This window comes from Solanum lycopersicum, chromosome 1 (assembly GCF_036512215.1).
Source record: "Solanum lycopersicum chromosome 1, SLM_r2.1".
In the NCBI taxonomy this organism is placed as follows: domain Eukaryota; kingdom Viridiplantae; phylum Streptophyta; class Magnoliopsida; order Solanales; family Solanaceae; genus Solanum; species Solanum lycopersicum.
In genome coordinates, this window is record NC_090800.1 from 2,464,825 (window position 1) to 2,484,641 (window position 19,817).

Genomic DNA, 19,817 nt, shown 5'->3' on the forward strand with positions numbered 1-19,817 from the left:
TGAACAAATAGACACACATGTCCTACATGTCATTTTTTGTCCTACGTGGTGTCTTACGTGTATTGTGTCATGTAGGACTCATGTGTTTATTTATTTAAAAGTTGAATAGTTAAAGTGCATGTTTGTGCATCATGAAAGTTGAAGGTCAAAGTTAAAATTTGAAGCTAAATTTAGAATGCAATATATGTATTATGCCATTTTCCGCATAACTAATTTCAATATAATTTATCATAATATTAACTTATCTCAACATAATTAATTTTAACATAATTTATAATCAAATCAAACGACCCGTTAATAGTACCACACATATTATAGTGTCTCTTTTTAAAGATAAACTTAAAAAAAAAATTGCATCCACACAGAATTTTCACATGTCAAAGATCACAAAAACATTTATTTCTTGTTATTTTTTATTTCAAATCAAACTTTGTTACAGTAGAAAAAGACCCTTGTTGACTTGTCTTTATTTAGAAAATATCCAACAAATAATGCTTCCAACAAATTTTTCCACAAATTTTCCTCTGGTTCACAACTTCACATTTCAGCGAAATGATTTCACACAAAACAAAATTAAAATAAAATAAAATTGTAGTATAAGAAATTTTGAATTCCAACTCTTTCTTAGAAAATATCTCTTTTCCTAATATAATTTTTTTCATCTGAGTTTAAATTTAGTCCATTTCAATATAGATAACGGACAAAGTTACTTTCTTTCCGCAGTAAAATTTAAATTTGAGGCACTTCAATATAAATATCGAACGCTAACTCCAGAAATCAACAAAAGTTGGAAGTAGGAAAGAATTCCCTCACAAAACAACCCATTAATCAAATATGAAATTGCCCTTCATTTTTCCTATTTTCTCTATGTTTTTACAACTTTGACAGCAACGAATCAGTTTGCACCGGCGACGGTGATATCTCTCTTTTCCGGCTCAAAATACGGTGAATACAGAGCTCAGAAAAACTTTGTGAGTATTTGTAATACATAAATATGCCCTTTAACTTGGCTTCGAATCACATTTATGCTTTCAACTCTGAGTACGCACAAGTAGACACTTAAACTTGTATAAAGTTGAACAGATAGACACACATGTCATCTTACATGTCATTTTTTGTCTTACTTGGTGTCCTACTTGTATTGTGCCATGTAGGACTCATGTGTTTATTTATTTAAAAGTTGGATAGTTAAAGTGTTTGTTTGTGCATGAAAGTTGGAGTCAAAGTTAAAATTTGAAGTCAAGTTTAGAGTCTAAAATATGCATTATGCCTTTTTCTTCTTTCTATTTTAAGAGAGTACTCCTACATTATGATTGAAATTCGACATACCTGTACTAAGCTAATGTCCTATTAACGCTAGCTCATTTTATATATAATATTGTACATCTTTTGACTTGTGTGGCACACTCCGTGACTCCACACAGTTGAGGCGTGTGAGAGATATTTGAATGTCGCGTAAGTAAAAAAGGTATACAAAATTACAAAAAGAAATAAGTTCAGAGATAATAGGATCTTAGTTTAGTTAAAGTGTGTTACTGGAATTTAAGTCATAGTCTAACGAGGTACTTCTACCTATTTCCTTCTGTTTTCGCTGAGATTCGATGGTTGGGGGGGGGGGGGGGGGGAGGGGCGGTAAGTAATGATTCATCCTTAAGGTATTGAGTTTGAAATTTAGAAATGAAGTTCTTAGTGAGCTCTTTAATATGAGCTGAATTCAGACAGGTGAAAATTAATTAATGAAATGGAGAAGGATCAAAATGCTTTTAAATTACGTGAAATGAATAAAAATATTATCAGCTGATAATTTAATTAAAAAATATCTTTATTGTTACTTAATGAGTTAAAAATATCTTCTTTCAAATTACTATATTATTTTTTTCCTTTTTAGATACATATTGTTTTCCTAATGATGAGTTTTAATTAGAAAATGTTCATCCTACTTTAATTTGAAAGAAATTAAAAATAAAATATTTTCTATTGTACTAGAATTTTTCTATGGTTATCTAAATAAAAGTAATGACAGGGTTGCTATGAGAGCATAGAATAATTATTGTGAAGGAATACTGAGAAAAATATTAATTTTAAAGAAAGAGTAAATTTTTGGTGTAGCAAACATAATAATTATGTTACCGTTTGGCTATAGTTTTGCTATTCTCTGCTAAGGAGCATCAAATTTATACTACTCCAATTTTGAGTGTGCACAAATAAATACTTAAACTTGTATAAAATAGCATCAAACTTGTTAACAGTGTCAGTTGATAGTGGTAGTTGGTGGTGGCTTCTGATAATTGTGGTTGATGTAATAATAGCTAATGATGGTGGTGACTGACACCGGTGATTGGCGATATATAGCAGTGATTGATGATGCGTGATTTTCGATAGTGACTAGTGTCTATTATGGATGGTTGGTAGTGCTTGATGGTTATTGTGACAAACAGTGGCGTAGCCACATACTATCCCTTTGTCGGAAAAAAATTAGCATATATACAAGTAAAATGATATACGAAATGATTAAATAACCTTTTTTGGAGACCCTTTACATAACAATTTGCTATTTCTGGACATCCTTTAAGAAATTTCTGGCTCTGCCACTGGTGACAAAGCTGGTAGTGATGATTGTAACTGGGGGCTAGTGGAGTGGAGGGTGTCGACCAACTAGCGATGATTTGTGGTTGTGGTTGAGGGTGGTGGATGATGAGTTGAGTTAATTAATAACGGTGGGTAGCGGCGATCAGCGGTGAAATTGGATGTAGTAGTGAAATATCATCTTTATGAGCATTTAGTCATTTGATCTTAGTCTGTCTTATTTTTGTCATTTTCATTGTTACATCAATTAGTCCTCTCACCATGTTTTTTCTGTTGTACAGTTCATTTGGCAAAATGGAGATACCTGCAGCCCCTTCAATTTTATGTAGCCTCTTTGTTATTGTGTTGATCCTACATCTACTAGATACATCAGTGTGTGAACAAAGATCGGAGACCGTCAAGATCACATGTAGTACTCAACTGGCGCGAGATATGACGGTTTTTGTCCCAAAATTTGTAGCAGCTACGGAAACTATAAGCCAACAAATGGAAAATGGAGGATATGGAGTTGCAGTTTCTGTCACTCAACCAGATACTATCTATGGACTTGCCCAATGCTATGGTGATCTTTCTTTACCCGACTGCGGGTTATGCTATGCTGAAGCGCGAACAGTTCTGCCCCGGTGCTTGCCTTATAACGGAGGGCGAGTTTATCTTGATCGATGCTTTATGCGAGTGGAGACTTACACGTTCTATGACCAGTATTTAGGCCCAGAGGATATGCATATATGTGAAAACAGGACGACAAAGGGTACATTGTTCCAACAGAATGCTAGGCGAGCCATTCAGCAAGCCGTTGTAAATGCACCGACTAATAATGGCTATGCACGTGCTCAAGTGTCAGGGCCAAGTCCTTCTAATGCGACAGCTTATGTTCTCGCTGATTGCTGGAAGACGCTGAGCGCAAGCTCCTGTGCAGCGTGTTTGCAAAATGCATCTGAATCCATGTTGGGATGCTTACCTTGGTCAGAAGGTAGAGCCTTTTACACCGGATGCTTCATGAGATATTCCGATACAAATTTTCTCAATGCTACTTCTACCAAAAGAGGCTCGTCATCAAGGGGTACTTCTTTTCGTCCTGATTTGCTTGTTATTTATCGACTGAACATTTAATTTTGCTGATAAATGGTCTTTTTTAAATAAAAACAAAAACTTTCAGATCACCACATTGCAGGAAAAGTTGTAGTCATTGTTGTTGTTAGCTCCGTTGTCGTTTTGGGAGTAGCTGTTTTTATTGGTTTTGGTGTCTGGAAGAACAAACAAATCCAGAAGAAGAGAAAAGGTAAAATCTTGTATCTTGTGATTTACCCACAACTATACCGAAGACAACATTCAGCGTTATGGCCTACTCATGCTTTTCCGAGGAAATTTGAACTTGTTAGGTGCAGCTGATGTTGAGAAATTAGTGAAGACCCTTCATAAAAACAACTTGAACTTCAAGTATTCGACACTTGAAAAAGCCACGAGGTCATTTGAGGAGGCCAACAAGCTCGGGCAAGGTGGATTTGGCACGGTTTATAAGGTATGCAATGGCTGAATGTGTTGCAATCAATGCAATACCAGAAAGTGTTGTCAATTAAAGGCACATTTTGTTGCAGGGTGTTTTGGCAGATGGGAAAGAGATCGCCGTCAAAAGGCTGTTCTTCAACAACAAACACAGAGCTGCAGATTTCTGTAACGAGGTTAACATAATCAGTAGCATCCAGCACAAAAATTTGACACGGTTATTGGGCTACAGCTGCTCAGGAACGGAAAGCCTACTTGTATACGAGTTACTCCCTAACCAGAGTCTGGATCGTTTCATATTTGGTAAGTAATCGAACTTTACTACAACAACAACTACGTGCCAGTCCCAAACAAGTTGAGGGTCAGCCATACGAACTTTCGCTGTTCTATTTAAGCTAAACTCATGTCATCATTGTACCAACTAAAAATAAAAGTACAAATAAGTTAAATATTGACTCTATCATGTATATTGATTCTTAACCTTAAAATTTGATAGACCCTATCAAAGGTAAAGCTCTAAATTGGGAGAAAAGATTTGAGATAATTATAGGGACAGCAGAAGGAATGGTATACCTACACGAGAACACAAATACACGAATAATTCACAGAGACATCAAGGCAAGCAACATCCTGTTGGACTCGAGGCTCCGTGCAAAGATTGCTGATTTTGGATTGGTCAGGTCATTCCAAGAAGACAAGAGTCACATAAGCACTGCCGTTGCTGGCACCTTGTTAGTGTTTCTTCGTCTCATCTTCTAATTTTTCGCGTATAAAGTACACAAAGATGCAAAAACTGATATGGTCCAATAATGGATGATTTACCGTTTTCATGCAGAGGATATATGGCTCCAGAATACTTAGCACGCGGTCAGCTAACAGAAAAGGCAGACGTTTACAGCTTTGGAGTTCTTCTACTAGAGATTGTTACTGGAAGACAAAACAACAAGAGAAATAACAATGAATATACAGTCAGCTTAGTTTCCGATGTAATTTCTGATCAATCACTTCTCTTTTGAAACATTTTTGTTCATTGATCTTAACTTTATTGGATGAAGTTAACAGGTGTGGGAGCATTATAAACGCGGGATGGTGGATGAACTCTTCGATCCAAATCTCATGTTGCATAACTATCATACTATCAATGTAAGAAATGAGGTTGCGAGAGTGTTACATGTGGGACTTTTGTGCACTCAAGAGATCCCAACGTTACGTCCATCCATGTCTAAGGCATTACAAATGTTCATCAAGAAAGATGAAGAGTTGCCTCCTCCTACTAAGCCGCCATTCGTGGAAGAGAAACCCATTGAAACTCACAACCCTCAGGAGAAGTACTCGATAAAAGAAGGCGCTTTTGCTACGATTGCCAACTTATCTCACAGTTCATTTTACCCCAGATGATGATATGCCAATGCCCTGAAACTGAAGTATAAATTATAGGCATGAAACTGAAGTATAAATTATAGACATGATACATGTATAGACACTTTAAATTGACCTCAACTGGCAACTAAACACCCCAACATGATCCAAATGTTCTTATATTGTTTGGAATCCAATGTGGATCTTAGACACTTCTGCTTGCTAGTGATGGTGAAGATATTTTGTAGTGGTCGTGGTGTTGGTGTTGGTGTTGTTAGTGTCTAGTAATGATGATGGTGCATGATAGTTGTGATAACATAGGTGGTTGTTGTTGTTGTGGTGACTGTCATTGGTAGTGGTGCTGGTGGTTGCAATGGTGGAGTTGGTTGATATTTTTCTTGTGGCATAATACATAATATACCCTATAACTTAGTTTCATTTCACATTTATGACCTTCAACTTTAGGTGTACACAAGCAGAAATTTAAATCTGGACAAGATTGTATAAATAGACACACACATCATTCTACATGACAATTTGCATCCTACGTGGTGTTCTACGTGTTTTATGCCAGGTAGGACACATGTGTCTACTTATTCATCTGTATATAAGTTTGAGTGTTTACTTGTGCGGAAACAAAGTTACAGGACATAAAATATAAAATGAGGTGAAGTTAAATGACACATTTATGTATTATGCATTTTCTTTTTTGGTAATTATCAGAATTTCATTAATCACCAAAGTGAATATTTACAAAATAGCTAGATTATACACATCTAGCTATATTCACAACAAAAGAAGCCAAGAGCTTCCTAAAGAAATCTTTAAATTCGGCATAAGAAATAAATATGCCCTTTAACTTGGTTTCAAATCACATTTATGTCCTTCAACTTTGGGTGTGCACAAGCATGCACTTAAAGTTGTATAAAATTAAACAAAAAGACACATATGTCCTACATGATATTCTACATGTCATTTTTTATCTTACGTGGTGTCCTACGTGTATCGTGAATGAACTCGATCACATATATTTCCCAGAGAGAAATCATTTGTACATAATAACATACATATCAAAATCATACTTTAACAAACTCGTTTTCATTGTGTTAGTTGAACACTTAAACTTACAAAATGATCATCTGGATACCTTCAAGATTTTATGTGTCATGTTAGCGTGGGGTGTCACAAGACACAACGGAGATGAGTACTGGATTGTATAGTGGTCAGTTGAGACGTCTAAATGTGTATTTACAAAATCAGAGTATTTTTAATTTATTAACTGAAATCAAATTTGAATTATCAATTATGTATTACAAAAAATAATGCCTCAATCCAAATAAATTTGAATGAACTATATGAATCATTATTATTTCATTAAAGCTGCTTTAATAATTTGTTCCTATAGAGTTGTTTGGGTCAATACACATGGTGTGATTTTTTTATAGTCTATATTTCAATTTCTTTAAAGGCATAATACATATATTAGATCCTAAACTTAGTTTCAAATTTTAAATTTGATCTCCAACTTTTATAATGCACAACAGACACTTAAACTGTCCAACTTTTAAATAAATAAATACATTAGTCCTACATGACAGAATACACATAAGACACCATATAGGACAAAAAATGACATGTAGGACATGTGTGTCAATTTGTTCAACTTCATACAAATTTAAGTGTCTACTTATGCACACCCAAAGTTGAAGGGCATAAAATGTGATTCGAAGTCAAGTTAAAGGACATATTTATGTATTATGCCTTTTTTAAAAGTTACATAAATATTACTATATGTATTTCAATTTAGGTGATGATATTCAAATTTTAACAATCAATCAAATTATTCTTTATGCACATTTTTTCATATTTCGGCCACGTCATTAATTTATTTAATTAAAAAAAATTAATTTAATTTTTTTTTCCAGAATTATAGTTCTTTTTATTGAAAAAATTGATGACGTGGCCGAATTAGTATTGATCACGTGTCAAAAATAATTTTGCAAAATCACTTTTAAAAAATAATAGCATGAATGAGTCTTTTCTTGAACGATAATGGCATAGATGAGTCAAACTTGTAACGAATCACATAAATGAGTCTTTTCTGAAAATTTGATGGCATATTTGAGCCTTTTTCCTAACTTGAAATATTTTTTACATAGCTTTCAATTATATATACCTTATCTAGAAAAAGTAAAAGATAAATTAAGAAGTTTGAATCACGAGAATACAAAATATCACATAAAGTACTCCCTCCATCCCATATTATAAGTCATCGCTTTCTAAAAATAGTTGAACGATAATATATGTCATTTTACAAAATTTATGCATAAAATATCATATTTTATCCATTATACCCTTATTAATTGATCTTGAAAATATATATACTTTAACTAACCTTGGAAATCCACTACTAATTAATTTGATTGGAAACTATCTTTATTCACTACTTATCCTATAAAATATGTTTTGAAAAAAATATATCAAACAAACAAATTAAAAATATAAAAATATCAACAAACAAATTCAATTTGAATTAATGGAATTTGAATATTTTGTGATGTTGTCATATTTGCTTTAAGAATTTATATAAAAAAATATGAAAAGATATTTTACACAAAATATATAGGAAAATTGAGGTGTGAAAAATTTGAATTTTTAAATTTTTTGGATCAATTGGTGAAAAAATATGGCTCGAAAAGTAAGATTTAAATAGTCATTCAAATGCATTTATATTTTTGAAATATTACAAGGTTATCATAAACAAACGTTAAATAAGGGCATAGCGGTAAAATTACTTTATTTCTAAATGCAAGTGCAAATGAAAAATGTAATTATAATATGAGACCGAGATAGTAGTACTTTCTGTCTTTAATTACTAATTCATTTTGACAAATCAAGAAAAGACAATTTTTTATCTATTATATCCTCAATTAATTAGTTTTTAAAAAGTATAACTTCTAAAAAAATTAAATTTTTTAATTCACTCACTTCATAATTAATAAAAATAAAATAATAAATTAATTATATCAATTATTATTTTCTTAATACGTGTGTCAATTTAAAAATAAATAAATAGTCGGTGAGTCATAGAAGAATAATAGACAAAATGTTAAATAATGTACTTGACTTCTCGAAGGTACCATATTGCATCAGACAACTTTTTGTCTTTTGCAAGAACAAATTACTTTAATGGTCTTCACGTAAATTTAAATTAATTAAATTTGTAAATTTCAAACATATAAAACTATAAAACTATAGGCTCCATTATTTACAAAGATTTGTTTAAAAAAATGTGACCTCATAAATTTTTTTTGAGAGCTTAAGGCTCGATTATTTATAAAGACTTATTTTAAAAAATACAAATAATAATATAATTACTCTAATTTGCCCTTTTAATAACAAAAAATTTATAATTAAGCAAGTAACTAGTAAATAAATTTAAAAAAGTCTCAATAATTTTCTAAAAAGCCTTGTTTTTTTCCTATCATAAATAGAAAGTTAAAATCAATTTTTAGTAAAAACCTATAAAAAAAACCTTTATACTATTAGTGATATATCTTTTTTAAAGACAAACTTTAAAAAATATACATTCATATAAAGAATTACAACACATCAAAGATCATTAAAATATTTATTTTTTTATTTTATTTTATCAAACAACATAAAAAATTACAACATATCAAAGATCACTAAAATATTTTTATTTTATTTTATTTTGTATCAAATCAAACTTTATTTTTTATAAGACAAACTTTAAAAAATATATATTCATACAAAGAATTACAACATATCAAAGATCACCAAAATATTTTTTTTAATTTTATTTTGTATCAAATCAAACTTTATTACTTAAATTAAAACCAAAGAATATTTCTTTTCTTTCCCATTTGGGCAGTGCAAGTAAAGTAGAAAAAGACCCTTGTTGACTTCCAAGTCTTTTATTTTGAATAATTCAAATAAATAATCCTTCCATCAAATTCTTCCACAATTCTTTTCTCTTGTTCACACACACAAAAAAAAAACAATAAAAATTATTATAAAGTATTAATATTTTTGGGAAAATACGCAAGTAATCTCTAGACTATAAATGAAATTTTAGAGATACATTTTAATTAAATTAACGTTTTATTATTCTCTTGAGCTTATTTGTTTTGTAATTTTATATATCTTTTGTCTTACGTGGCACACTTCGTGACTCCACGCAATTGAGACGCGTGGAATATATTTGGATGCCATGTAAGTCAAAAGTGGCACAAATTTACAAAAAATAATAAATTTAGACGAACAATAGGATCTTAGTTTAGTTAAAATATGTTTCTGAAATTTCAGTCGTACTTGTGCATTTTTCTAATACTTTTTATTCTTACTTAAAAATTTTAAATTAGAATTTTTTATTTATTTTGTACAGTATCGTTTTTGTTAGAAAATATTTTGTTCACCTCAATATAATTTTTTTCAATATGACTTCAAATTTAATCTACTCCAATATAAATATCGAATTCTTGTTTAAATAGTCATTCAAATTCAATTCAATTTAATATATATAAATATCGAACTCGAATCAAAAAATCAAAAAAAAGTTGGAAGTATAAAATAGAACTTTCCTCACAAAAGACCCATCATTCAATATAAATTTTCCCTTACATTTTCCCCCTTTTTTCTCTCTGTTTCAACAACTTTGGCAGCAGTTGATTTAAGTTTGCACCGGCGATCTCTTTTTCCGACTCAAATTCCGGCGAACTCAGACCGTTCAGAGTTCAGAAGGACTTCGTGAGTATTATTTATTTCTTTCTATTTTCACTTCGATTCAATGGTTACGGCGGGCGGTAAGTAATCCTTTGTTTGTTAAGCGGAGGTATCGAGTTCGAGTTTAGAAATGAAGTTGTTTTGATAGTGAGCTCTTTAATTTGAGCTGAATTTGGGTTGAAAGTTGAATCAATAGATAGGTTATTTTGATGGGCTAAACAATGAGCCTATTACTTGTACAAATTTCAAGCTTACATACTATGGTGTTATGTAGGGAAGATGTACAAGTAAATCTCAGAGGTACATCTTAACTAAATCTGAACCCTTTTTTTATTGTAATTTTGTGTACCTTTTTGGCTTATGTGGCCTCCAAATATCTCTCACGCGCCTCAATTGCGTTGAGTTACGGAGTCTGCCACGTAAAACAAATTACAAAAAGAGTGTTTATTGGTGATATATAATGGTGGTGATTACTCATAATGATTGGTGGTTATTGTGGTAATGCTAGTTGGTGGTGATGGTTGTAAATGATGGTTGATGGTGGATGACGACTTACTGTGGTGATTAAGAGGATGGTAGTTGTGGCTGAGGATGGTGATTATGGGGTTGTGATAATTGATATTGGTGGACAACAACGATGACAACGATTAGCAGCTGTACCGCCATTTTTTAAAAAAAGATTTTTCATATTTTTCAAGATCAATAGGGTTTTCTAGATTGAAAGTGACAAAATTGTGTTTGTAAAACAAGTCCGACTCCAATCTCCAAATGACTCATCATCAACCGGGATTTGGTTAAGGAGTTTTGTTGACCGAGGTGAAGGAGTTGGGCAGTTCTCAACTATCATGGGTCTAGCACGGTCGTTTTACTGACTCGTATTGGCTTAAAATAGAAACTAAACTAAACTAAACAAACTCACAAACACACAAGCGTGCGCCCAAAAAAGGTGTTCTAAAACAATGTCCGGACTAGCACAGTCCATAACAAACTATTTTCTTTAGTTCTCCTCTAATACTCATAATAAAGCTAGTTTCTTCTCTAATAGTACTTCAATTAACCCTCTCACATTGTTTCTATGTTGTACAGCTCATTCGGCAAAAATGGAAAGAGCAACCCCTTCAATGTTATGTAGTCACTTTGTTGTTGTGTTGATCCTACTTCTACCAGATACATCAGTGGCTGAACCAAGATCCCAGATAGTCCAGCTCATTTGTGAAAATGGAACGACAGTTTCCGTCTCAAATTTTGTTAATACAATGGAAACTATAAGTGAACAAATGAGAACTAGAGGAAATGGAGTAGCAGCTACAGGCACTGGACCAAATGCTAGCTATGGACTTGGCCAATGCTATGGTGATCTTTCATTATCCGACTGTGTCTTATGTTTCTCTGAAGCGCGAACCGTCTTTCCCCAGTGCTTCCCTAGTAACAAGGCGCGAATTTATCTTGATGGCTGCTTTATGCGAGCGGACAATTACAATTTCTATGACCAGTATTTTGGTCCAGAGGACAGGCATGTGTGCGGAAACAGGACGACAAAGGGTTCATTGTTCCAGCAGAATGTTAGGCGAGCCATTCAGCAAGCAGTTGCAAATGCACCGAGTAACAATGGTTATGCACGTGCTCAAGTGTCAGTGCCCGGGTCTTCCTCCATGACAGCTTATGTTCTCGCTGATTGTTGGAAGACTCTGAGTGCAAACTCCTGCGCAGCGTGTTTGCAAAATGCATCTGCATCCATGCTGGGATGCTTGCCTTGGTCAGAAGGTAGAGCTCTGTACACTGGATGCTTTATTAGGTATTCCGATACAAATTTTCTCAATGCTATTTCTACCAGTAGAGGCTCATCAAGAGGTAATCTTTTACTCTTTCGTCCTGATTTACCTGTTATTTATCGACAAAACACTCAAGTTTTGCCAATAAGTGATCTTTTTTTTGACTTTCAAATAACCACATTGCAGGAAAAGTTGCAGTCATTGTCATTGTTGTTGTTAGTTCCTTTGTCGTTTTCGGAGTAGGTGCTTTCATTGGTATTGGTGTCTGGAAGAACAAACAAATCCAGAGGAAGAGAAAAGGTGAATCCTTTGTTGCCAAAAATTAGTTATAGAAGTCGTTAGGGATATTATTGATGAACATATATTGTATCTTCTGCTAAAACTGGTTCGGAAAAATCAGAATAGCAAAAAGGATTGGCTGACCATATATCTTGTGAAATGCATTCAAGAATTAACTTGAGGCGTTATGGCCTACTCGTGCTTTTTCCTGAGAAATTTTTGAATTTGTTAGGTGCAAATGATGCTGAGAAATTAGTGAAGATCCTTCATGACATCAGCCTAAACTTCAAGTATTCGACTCTTGACAAAGCCACAGGGTCATTTGATGAGGCCAACAAACTTGGGCAAGGTGGATTTGGCACGGTTTATAAGGTATGTAATGGTTGAATTGTTTGAATTCGTTGATTGTCCGTAACAGTAATGCAATACTCAAAGTAAATAGAGTCTGAGGCCCGATTTGTTGCAGGGTGTTTTGGCAGATGGGAGAGAGATCGCCGTCAAAAGGCTATTCTTCAACAACAAACACAGAGCTGCAGATTTTTATAACGAGGTTAACATAATCAGTAGCGTCGAGCACAAAAATTTGATAAGGTTATTGGGATGCAGCTGCTCAGGACCGGAAAGCCTTCTTGTATACGAGTTCCTCCCTAACCAGAGTCTTGATCGCTTCATATTTGGTAAGTAACCAGACTTTGCAACAACAACTACTATATGAATCCTCACTTCTATTTAAGTTATACTCATGTCACCAACTAAAAATTGAAGTGAAAATAAGTTAAATATAAGTAACAACCTCTGCTTACAGTTTTTACATAACCACATCAGAATTATTTCGTCACATATCTTGATTCTATCTTTAAAATTGACAGACCCTATGAAAGGTAAAGATCTAAATTGGGAGAAAAGATTTAAGATAATTATAGGGACTGCAGAAGGTTTGGCATACCTACACGAGAACACAAAGACACGAATAATTCATAGAGACATAAAAGCAAGCAATATCCTGTTGGACTCAAAGCTCCGTGCAAAGATTGCTGATTTTGGGTTGGCCAGGTCATTCCAAGAAGACAAAAGTCACATAAGCACTGCCATTGCTGGCACATTGTTAGTATTTCTTCATCTTGTCTTCTACTTTTTTCGCGTAAAAGTACACACAAACTTGAAAACTAATATGGTCTGATATGCAGAGGATATATGGCTCCAGAATACTTGGCACATGGTCAATTGACAGAAAAAGCAGATGTTTACAGCTTTGGAGTTCTTCTAATGGAAATTGTTACTGGAAGGCAAAATAACAGGAGCATAAATGATGAAAATACAGAAAGCTTAGTTTCCATTGTAATCACCATTTACCAAAGTTTTCAATCTTGAAGAACCTTTTTGCATATTTTTGTTTAACTCTTATATTGGATGAACTTAACAGGTGTGGGATTACTATCAACGCGGTATAGTGGAGGAACTATTCGATCCGAGTCTCATGTTGCACAACTACAACACCATCAATGTGAAAAATGAGATCGCGAGAGTTTTACATGTGGGGCTTTTGTGCACTCAAGAGATCCAAACAGTACGTCCATCCATGTCTAAGGCATTATGGATGATCCTCGAGAAAGAAGAAGAGCTGCCGGCACCTACTAATCCACCATTTGTTGACGAGAACACCATGGAACTTCATGGTCCTTGGGAGAAGTATTCGCTTAGTCAAGGTGATTCTAGTTCAATTGCCAACTTATCTCATAGTTCATTTTACCCCAGATGATGATATTTCAAAGCCCTGAAACTGATGCTAATGATTATAAGCATCATTTCGCCTCGTGCTCTTGACGATCATAGTAATCGAGCAGTTAGTTATAACAACAATTGTGTATCAGTTCCAAACAAAAGTTGGGGTCGGCTATCTGAATTCTCGATTCTACTTAAGCTTTGTTAGCACAGGAGTATGATTGTATAGGATCTCCTTCATTGGAAAAGGATTGTAACGTAGTATGTATAAATAGGGCTCAGTGTAATAACATAGTTTATTTGTCTTAATGATATTCTTTGAGTGTTTATATTTCTATATGGTATTGTTTATTTGTCTTAATAATATTCTTCGAAGTGTTTATATTTCTATATGATATTAAAGCTTTGGTGAGAAACATCCGAATGACATTCTATAAGGGTATAATACACAAATATGCCCTTTTAACTTTACTTTATTTTGCATTTATGCCCTTCAATTTTGAGTATGCGCAAGTTGACACTCAAACTCGTATGAAATTGAACAAATAGGCACACGTATCCTACGTGACGTTCTACATGGTAATTTGTGTCCTATGTGGTGTCGTATATGTATTACGTCATATAAGACTCATGTGTTTACTTGTTTAACTTTATACAAGTTTAAGTGTCTACTTGTACTCACTCAAAGATGGAGGAGGGTATATATGTAAAATGAGACCAAGTTATAGAACATATTTATTTAGGCATAATACATATATTGACTCCTAAACTTGGTTTCAAATTTTAACTTTGACCTCCAACTTTTATAATGCACAAACAGGCACTTTAACAGTCCAACTTTTAAATAAATAAACATGTGAGTCTTACATGGCACAATGCACGTAAGACACCACATAGGACAAAAAATGACATGTAGGACATATGTGTCTATTTGTTCAACTTTATACAAGTTTAAGTTTCAATCTGTGCATATCCAAAGTTGAAGGACATAAATGTGATTTGAAGCCAAGTTAAAAGGCACATTTATGTATTATGTCTATTTATTTATTATGCCTTTCTACAAGTAGGCATTACTTAGCTTGATAGTTCAATACCCCCGTGTCTTTGAGTGCATATGTTTTGTTTGTAAATTATCCCGACGTGCATTTAAATGTGTTTTTTTATTGAAAATGTTTTCCTGAGCGGATTATCGAGAAAAAACATATCATTCACTTCTCCCAAGATAGTAATAAGGTCTGGTCTACCTACACCGACCGTCCTACGCTACACTTATGAATCACACCACCAGAAATATTGTTCAATGGCGAAATTAGAAAATTTATAAAAAATTTATCATAATTTAATATGTATATATAGAAAATCGAAATTAGAAACTTTTATGCATGTGTGCAGTATACAATGATATTTTCTCCGTTTAAAAAAGAATGACTTTATTTTTTTAAGTCTGTTTCAAAAAAATGAATCATTTTCTTTTTTGGCAACACTTTAACTTTTCATGTGACATGTTTAAGACCACAAGATTAAGGATATTTTGGTACATTCGACAAAACATTAATCTAGAACCACAAGATTAAAAAGTTCTTTCTTTTCTTAAAATTCGTTCCTAATCAAATTAGGTCATTCTTTTTTAATCGAAGAAAGTATAATTTTTGGACGAAGAATATTCGACAGACACTAACATCAAATCGTGGGGGTATTTTCGTCTTTCTGATTGGACTAAATTGCAGTTTGGTGTCCTTTACTTATTTATCGCCTCTGCTTTCCCCGAAATATTACCATATTTCGCGTTAATCTCAAGCTCTCTCTCTCTCTCTGAATTCTCGTGCTTTCTCTCACTAGATCCCTCTTTGCCCAAGCTGTTCTTCAGGTAAAATCTTCAATTTCTTCGATTTATCAATCTCAGATTTACGTTTTCTTAGCTTTTGATTCAACTTTTTCTGTGAATTTATGTTGTTATGATGTGATCTGAAGATTGATACATGAAACTTGCTTCGTGCTCTGAGAAATTGTACTAATTTGATGATTTGATTCGTGATTATTGATCTAGATCTTAAGTTTTTGTTAGGCAGAGTTATCAATACTTTACTATATTAGTAAGATTTTTGTTTTGTTTTGTTTATTTTATGTCCAAAAGGAGCATTGGAATTGGAATTGGAATTTGGTAAAATTGTATGACCGGTAGATCATAGGGTTCGAGTCCTAGAAGAGATGTAGTGATGAAGTTCAAATCCATGAAGAGAGAAAAACACTAGGTGATTTTTTCTCTTTTCTAGCCTTGGTGGATAGAGTGGTAGGCATTTCGTATAATTAGTCAAGGTGCATGCAAGGTGGTCCGGACACCATGGTTATTAAAAAAAAAACAGAGAAACTAGTGATGCATGCATCAGGGTAGACAGACTCTTTTCATACCCTCGGGGAATGCGGGATGTGTTTTGCATTCTATTTTGTTAATTTTATTGTCCATTTTCTAAGAGATGTCGCGTTGATTGCTCATTTTGATGCATCTTTGGTTCTGTTGTATCATTGGATATTAGAGGTGAACTATGATTTTTGATTTGTGTAATTAAATGTTGTAATGTATGCAGGGATCGTTAAGAAGAAAGAGAAATGGGGTTGACATTCACCAAGCTTTTCAGCCGGCTATTTGCCAAGAAGGAAATGCGCATCCTCATGGTTGGACTCGATGCAGCTGGTAAGACCACCATATTGTACAAGCTCAAGCTGGGAGAAATCGTCACCACCATTCCAACTATTGGTATGTACTTTACTGACATGCAGCAAAATGCCTGGCAATAACATTTCTACAGTTCAAGTTGTATAAGTATGACTAGTTCTGTTGCAATTATGACTCAAAAGATGAACCTATTGCTTCTTAAAACAGAAAAAAAAAGAAAATGGGGATAGGGGAAGTGGAAAAGGGGGGAGGGGGTTACAAGGTGGGGAATCAACCCTCGCCAGTCACCAACAATGTGAAAGTTTAGGTACCTAACCAACTGAGCTACTCAGTTGCCCAAAAGAAAGACTAACCTATCTTCTTATCAAAAAAAAAAAAAAAAAGAGACTTAACCTATCATTTTGATAAGGAGACAGAAAAGGTGCATAGAACTAGTACTATAACTGTCCCTCTACTTTTACTGTTTGCTGCAATTGATTAGTTTGTTATAACTTAGTCATCCTTCGTTGTCTCAGTTCTTTCTGTCAATCCAGGGAAAGCAATGTTTAATCAGGGGCATGCGGTCCTTAATCAAAATAATTATTTTGAACTTTTAAATATGTTATCTTTGATGCAAATGTAAAGGCTCCTAAAAAGAAGCTTAGATTATCAGTGTTGTAGAAATACCTGTGTTTGAGACAGCTATGTCCTTTTGGATCACTCATGAATATCATTTTTAAGAATATTGACTAAGACTACATTTTCTGGTGAAATAACACAAACACAAATCCCCCCCCCCCCCACCTTTTGCACAGGTAAGAGTGAAACCAATATTTAGTCGATGTGATTGTCTTAGTTGTTTAGTAGTGTGTGTTGTTTATAATTATCAGAACTTTCCTTTAAAATGCACTAGATAAAAAGGGAAGTATTAATTCTGATTAATGATTTATTTTCTCTGCTCTGTGTAGCAAAAGCCTAGTGTTACTGAAGATTTTATCTTGTATTGTCTGCCTGTTATCAGTTTAATAAGATGTTGATAACATAGCTCCTAAGATGAGCCATCAATAATAATTGATAAATTTCAGGTTTCAATGTGGAAACTGTTGAATACAAGAACATCAGCTTCACCGTTTGGGATGTCGGGGGTCAAGACAAGGTATGCTCTTTGTTTTAAAATTTTAATCCAAAGACTTATCCTCTGCATAAAGTTATAGTCTCTGTTAGACAAAATTAGTCTTGCCTCAACTTCCCTCTCTACTTGTGTTGCATAGAATAGTATCTAACGTACCCAGCTTATTTATGTTTTCTTTGGCAGATCCGTCCATTGTGGAGGCACTATTTCCAGAACACTCAGGGTCTCATTTTTGTGGTTGATAGCAATGACAGAGACCGTGTAGGGGAGGCAAGAGATGAATTGCACAGGATGTTGAATGAGGTAATAACCCTCACCCTCTTTGTAATTTGTGTTATTCTTGCTGGCGTCAAATTTGACTTCTACAACTCAAGAGCTAAATGGCATGGAATTATGTGAATGATTCTGCATAGTTTACTTATAATGCTTCCTTTACAAATGAACTATTTATACTAAATGGTATATGATAATAGCCTCTATAGTCTATAAGTTTAACTAGATCAGTTTTATGTATGTAACACATCATTTAGGTGGCTGTTATTCTGCGTTCATTATGTACTACTTAGTTACTCAAAGGCTGATATTTTCAATGACCCTGAAACCACTCTGCAACTGCTTCTCAAGCATTTGCGTGTCATCTTCTTTGAGCAGGGAAGTGGTTACTGCTTATGATCTACTGTCACACATCCTCTTGAACTAAAACTCCTGAGTTGGTGATGAGACCGTTATAGCATTAAGATCACTAAGAAAAATAATCTTCAAAAGGTTCCTGGTAAAATATCGAATAAGAATTTTCAATTTTTATGTGAGCTTCATTTGTAGGTACAGATAGTTGCGTTTGCTTCGTACTTTTGGTTAGATTTTGTGTCATATTAGACTGCACCATAAACTTTTCGTTGTTAAGGTCTAAAGATGCACAAGCTAAAAGGTACCATTGGTGGAATGTATCACATAACTGAGACAGTTCAACAACCTTCATCCTTTATAGGAGACATGTGAGAACTCCAGATTGGCAATTAAGTAGTTAGTGATGTATATAGAGAATTTGGGAATAAATGGGTGTGGAAAAGAGAACTTATTCCTTCTACCTCGTCTTTTAAACAAACAGGCAAAACAAAAGGTTTATAATACTTTGCTCAACTTCTCACTCCACAATGTGCGTGTATGAGTCCATTGTTGCTTGAAAAGAACACTAGAAAAATAGGTATGGGGAGGTAGGATATAGGAGAAATGCACGTGGAAATCACAGTCCAAGTTCTCTTTGCTGGTTACACCCCCCTTTTTTATCTTATTTTCAGATATCTACCGTCCATTATTCATCTAACCAGAAAGTGCATAAAGAACTAGATGATACTTTGAATTGGGTTTAACCTTTGTTCTTCCTATATGTCTCAGGATGAGCTTCGGGATGCTGTGTTGCTTGTTTTTGCTAACAAACAAGATCTTCCTAATGCAATGAATGCTGCTGAAATAACCGACAAGCTTGGACTCCACTCCCTCAGGCAGCGTCACTGGTAAACCCTCTGCCAGAACATGCGACAACATTCCTTTCTGTTTAAAGACATGCTAAAATGTTTCCCCTTTGCTATATTCAGGTACATCCAAAGCACTTGTGCAACTTCTGGAGAGGGACTCTATGAGGGTCTTGATTGGCTTTCTAACAACATCGCCAATAAGGTACTGATTAAAGTTCCTGTCACAAATTTTCTACGTACACGATTAAATCTCCTCTTTATTCCTAACATCCTCCATTTACAGGCCTAAGTCGAAATAGAGTTGTTGCGGATTCATCCTGGATGCAGGCGGGTTTTTATCTAGTTCCATTTACTTTTATTTCGTCTTTTTTCTTTCAGACATTCTCTGAATCTGTGTGGTTATGGCATTTGCTTCTTAGGAGGTCACTTTTGAAACGTTTTTGTAATACAATGGTTGAATGTATGTAATTTGCTGATTAAACTTTATTAACTTGTAACAAATACTAGCTCTTTTCTGGTTATTTTGCAGTCAATTTAAAATGCATATCAAATACCATAATATAAAAACTACTGTGGTATTAAAAATT

At 33.9% G+C, this 19,817-nt stretch overlaps 3 protein-coding genes across 5 annotated transcripts; all 3 read left to right on the forward strand.

Annotated features, from left to right (window-relative positions):
• Positions 1-512: 512 nt before the first annotated feature.
• On the forward strand, positions 513-5,987 carry LOC101250829 (cysteine-rich receptor-like protein kinase 2). Of its 2 annotated transcripts, none has more exons than XM_069296125.1 (8): positions 513-971; positions 2,868-3,649; positions 3,746-3,868; positions 3,969-4,108; positions 4,185-4,395; positions 4,589-4,823; positions 4,928-5,078; positions 5,155-5,987. In XM_069296125.1, exons 2-8 carry the CDS (start codon positions 2,881-2,883, stop codon positions 5,488-5,490), a joined length of 1,965 nt encoding a protein of 654 aa, XP_069152226.1. In that variant the 5' UTR covers positions 513-971; positions 2,868-2,880; the 3' UTR covers positions 5,491-5,987. The 2 variants fall into 2 exon arrangements, with proteins under 2 accessions (XP_069152226.1, XP_069152229.1); XM_069296128.1 differs by having other exon boundaries at positions 527-971; positions 4,643-4,823.
• A 3,906-nt stretch (positions 5,988-9,893) lies between these two features.
• Positions 9,894-14,307, forward strand: LOC101250536 (cysteine-rich receptor-like protein kinase 2). 2 transcript variants are annotated; one of them, XM_004228504.5, is made up of 8 exons: positions 9,894-10,221; positions 11,284-12,048; positions 12,156-12,269; positions 12,481-12,620; positions 12,715-12,925; positions 13,118-13,352; positions 13,436-13,586; positions 13,672-14,307. In XM_004228504.5, the coding sequence occupies exons 2-8, from the start codon at positions 11,298-11,300 to the stop codon at positions 14,005-14,007; spliced, it is 1,938 nt and encodes a 645-aa protein (XP_004228552.2). In that variant the 5' UTR covers positions 9,894-10,221; positions 11,284-11,297; the 3' UTR covers positions 14,008-14,307. The 2 variants fall into 2 exon arrangements, with proteins under 2 accessions (XP_004228552.2, XP_069152183.1); XM_069296082.1 differs by lacking the exon at positions 9,894-10,221 and adding an exon at positions 10,307-10,497.
• Positions 14,308-15,673: 1,366 nt separating this feature from the next.
• LOC101250243 (ADP-ribosylation factor 2) lies at positions 15,674-19,797 on the forward strand. Its single transcript, XM_004228503.5, has 7 exons — positions 15,674-15,837; positions 16,556-16,725; positions 17,709-17,779; positions 17,939-18,058; positions 19,151-19,269; positions 19,351-19,432; positions 19,514-19,797. Exons 2-7 carry the CDS (start codon positions 16,578-16,580, stop codon positions 19,517-19,519), a joined length of 546 nt encoding a protein of 181 aa, XP_004228551.1. The 5' UTR covers positions 15,674-15,837; positions 16,556-16,577; the 3' UTR covers positions 19,520-19,797.
• Positions 19,798-19,817: the final 20 nt, after the last annotated feature.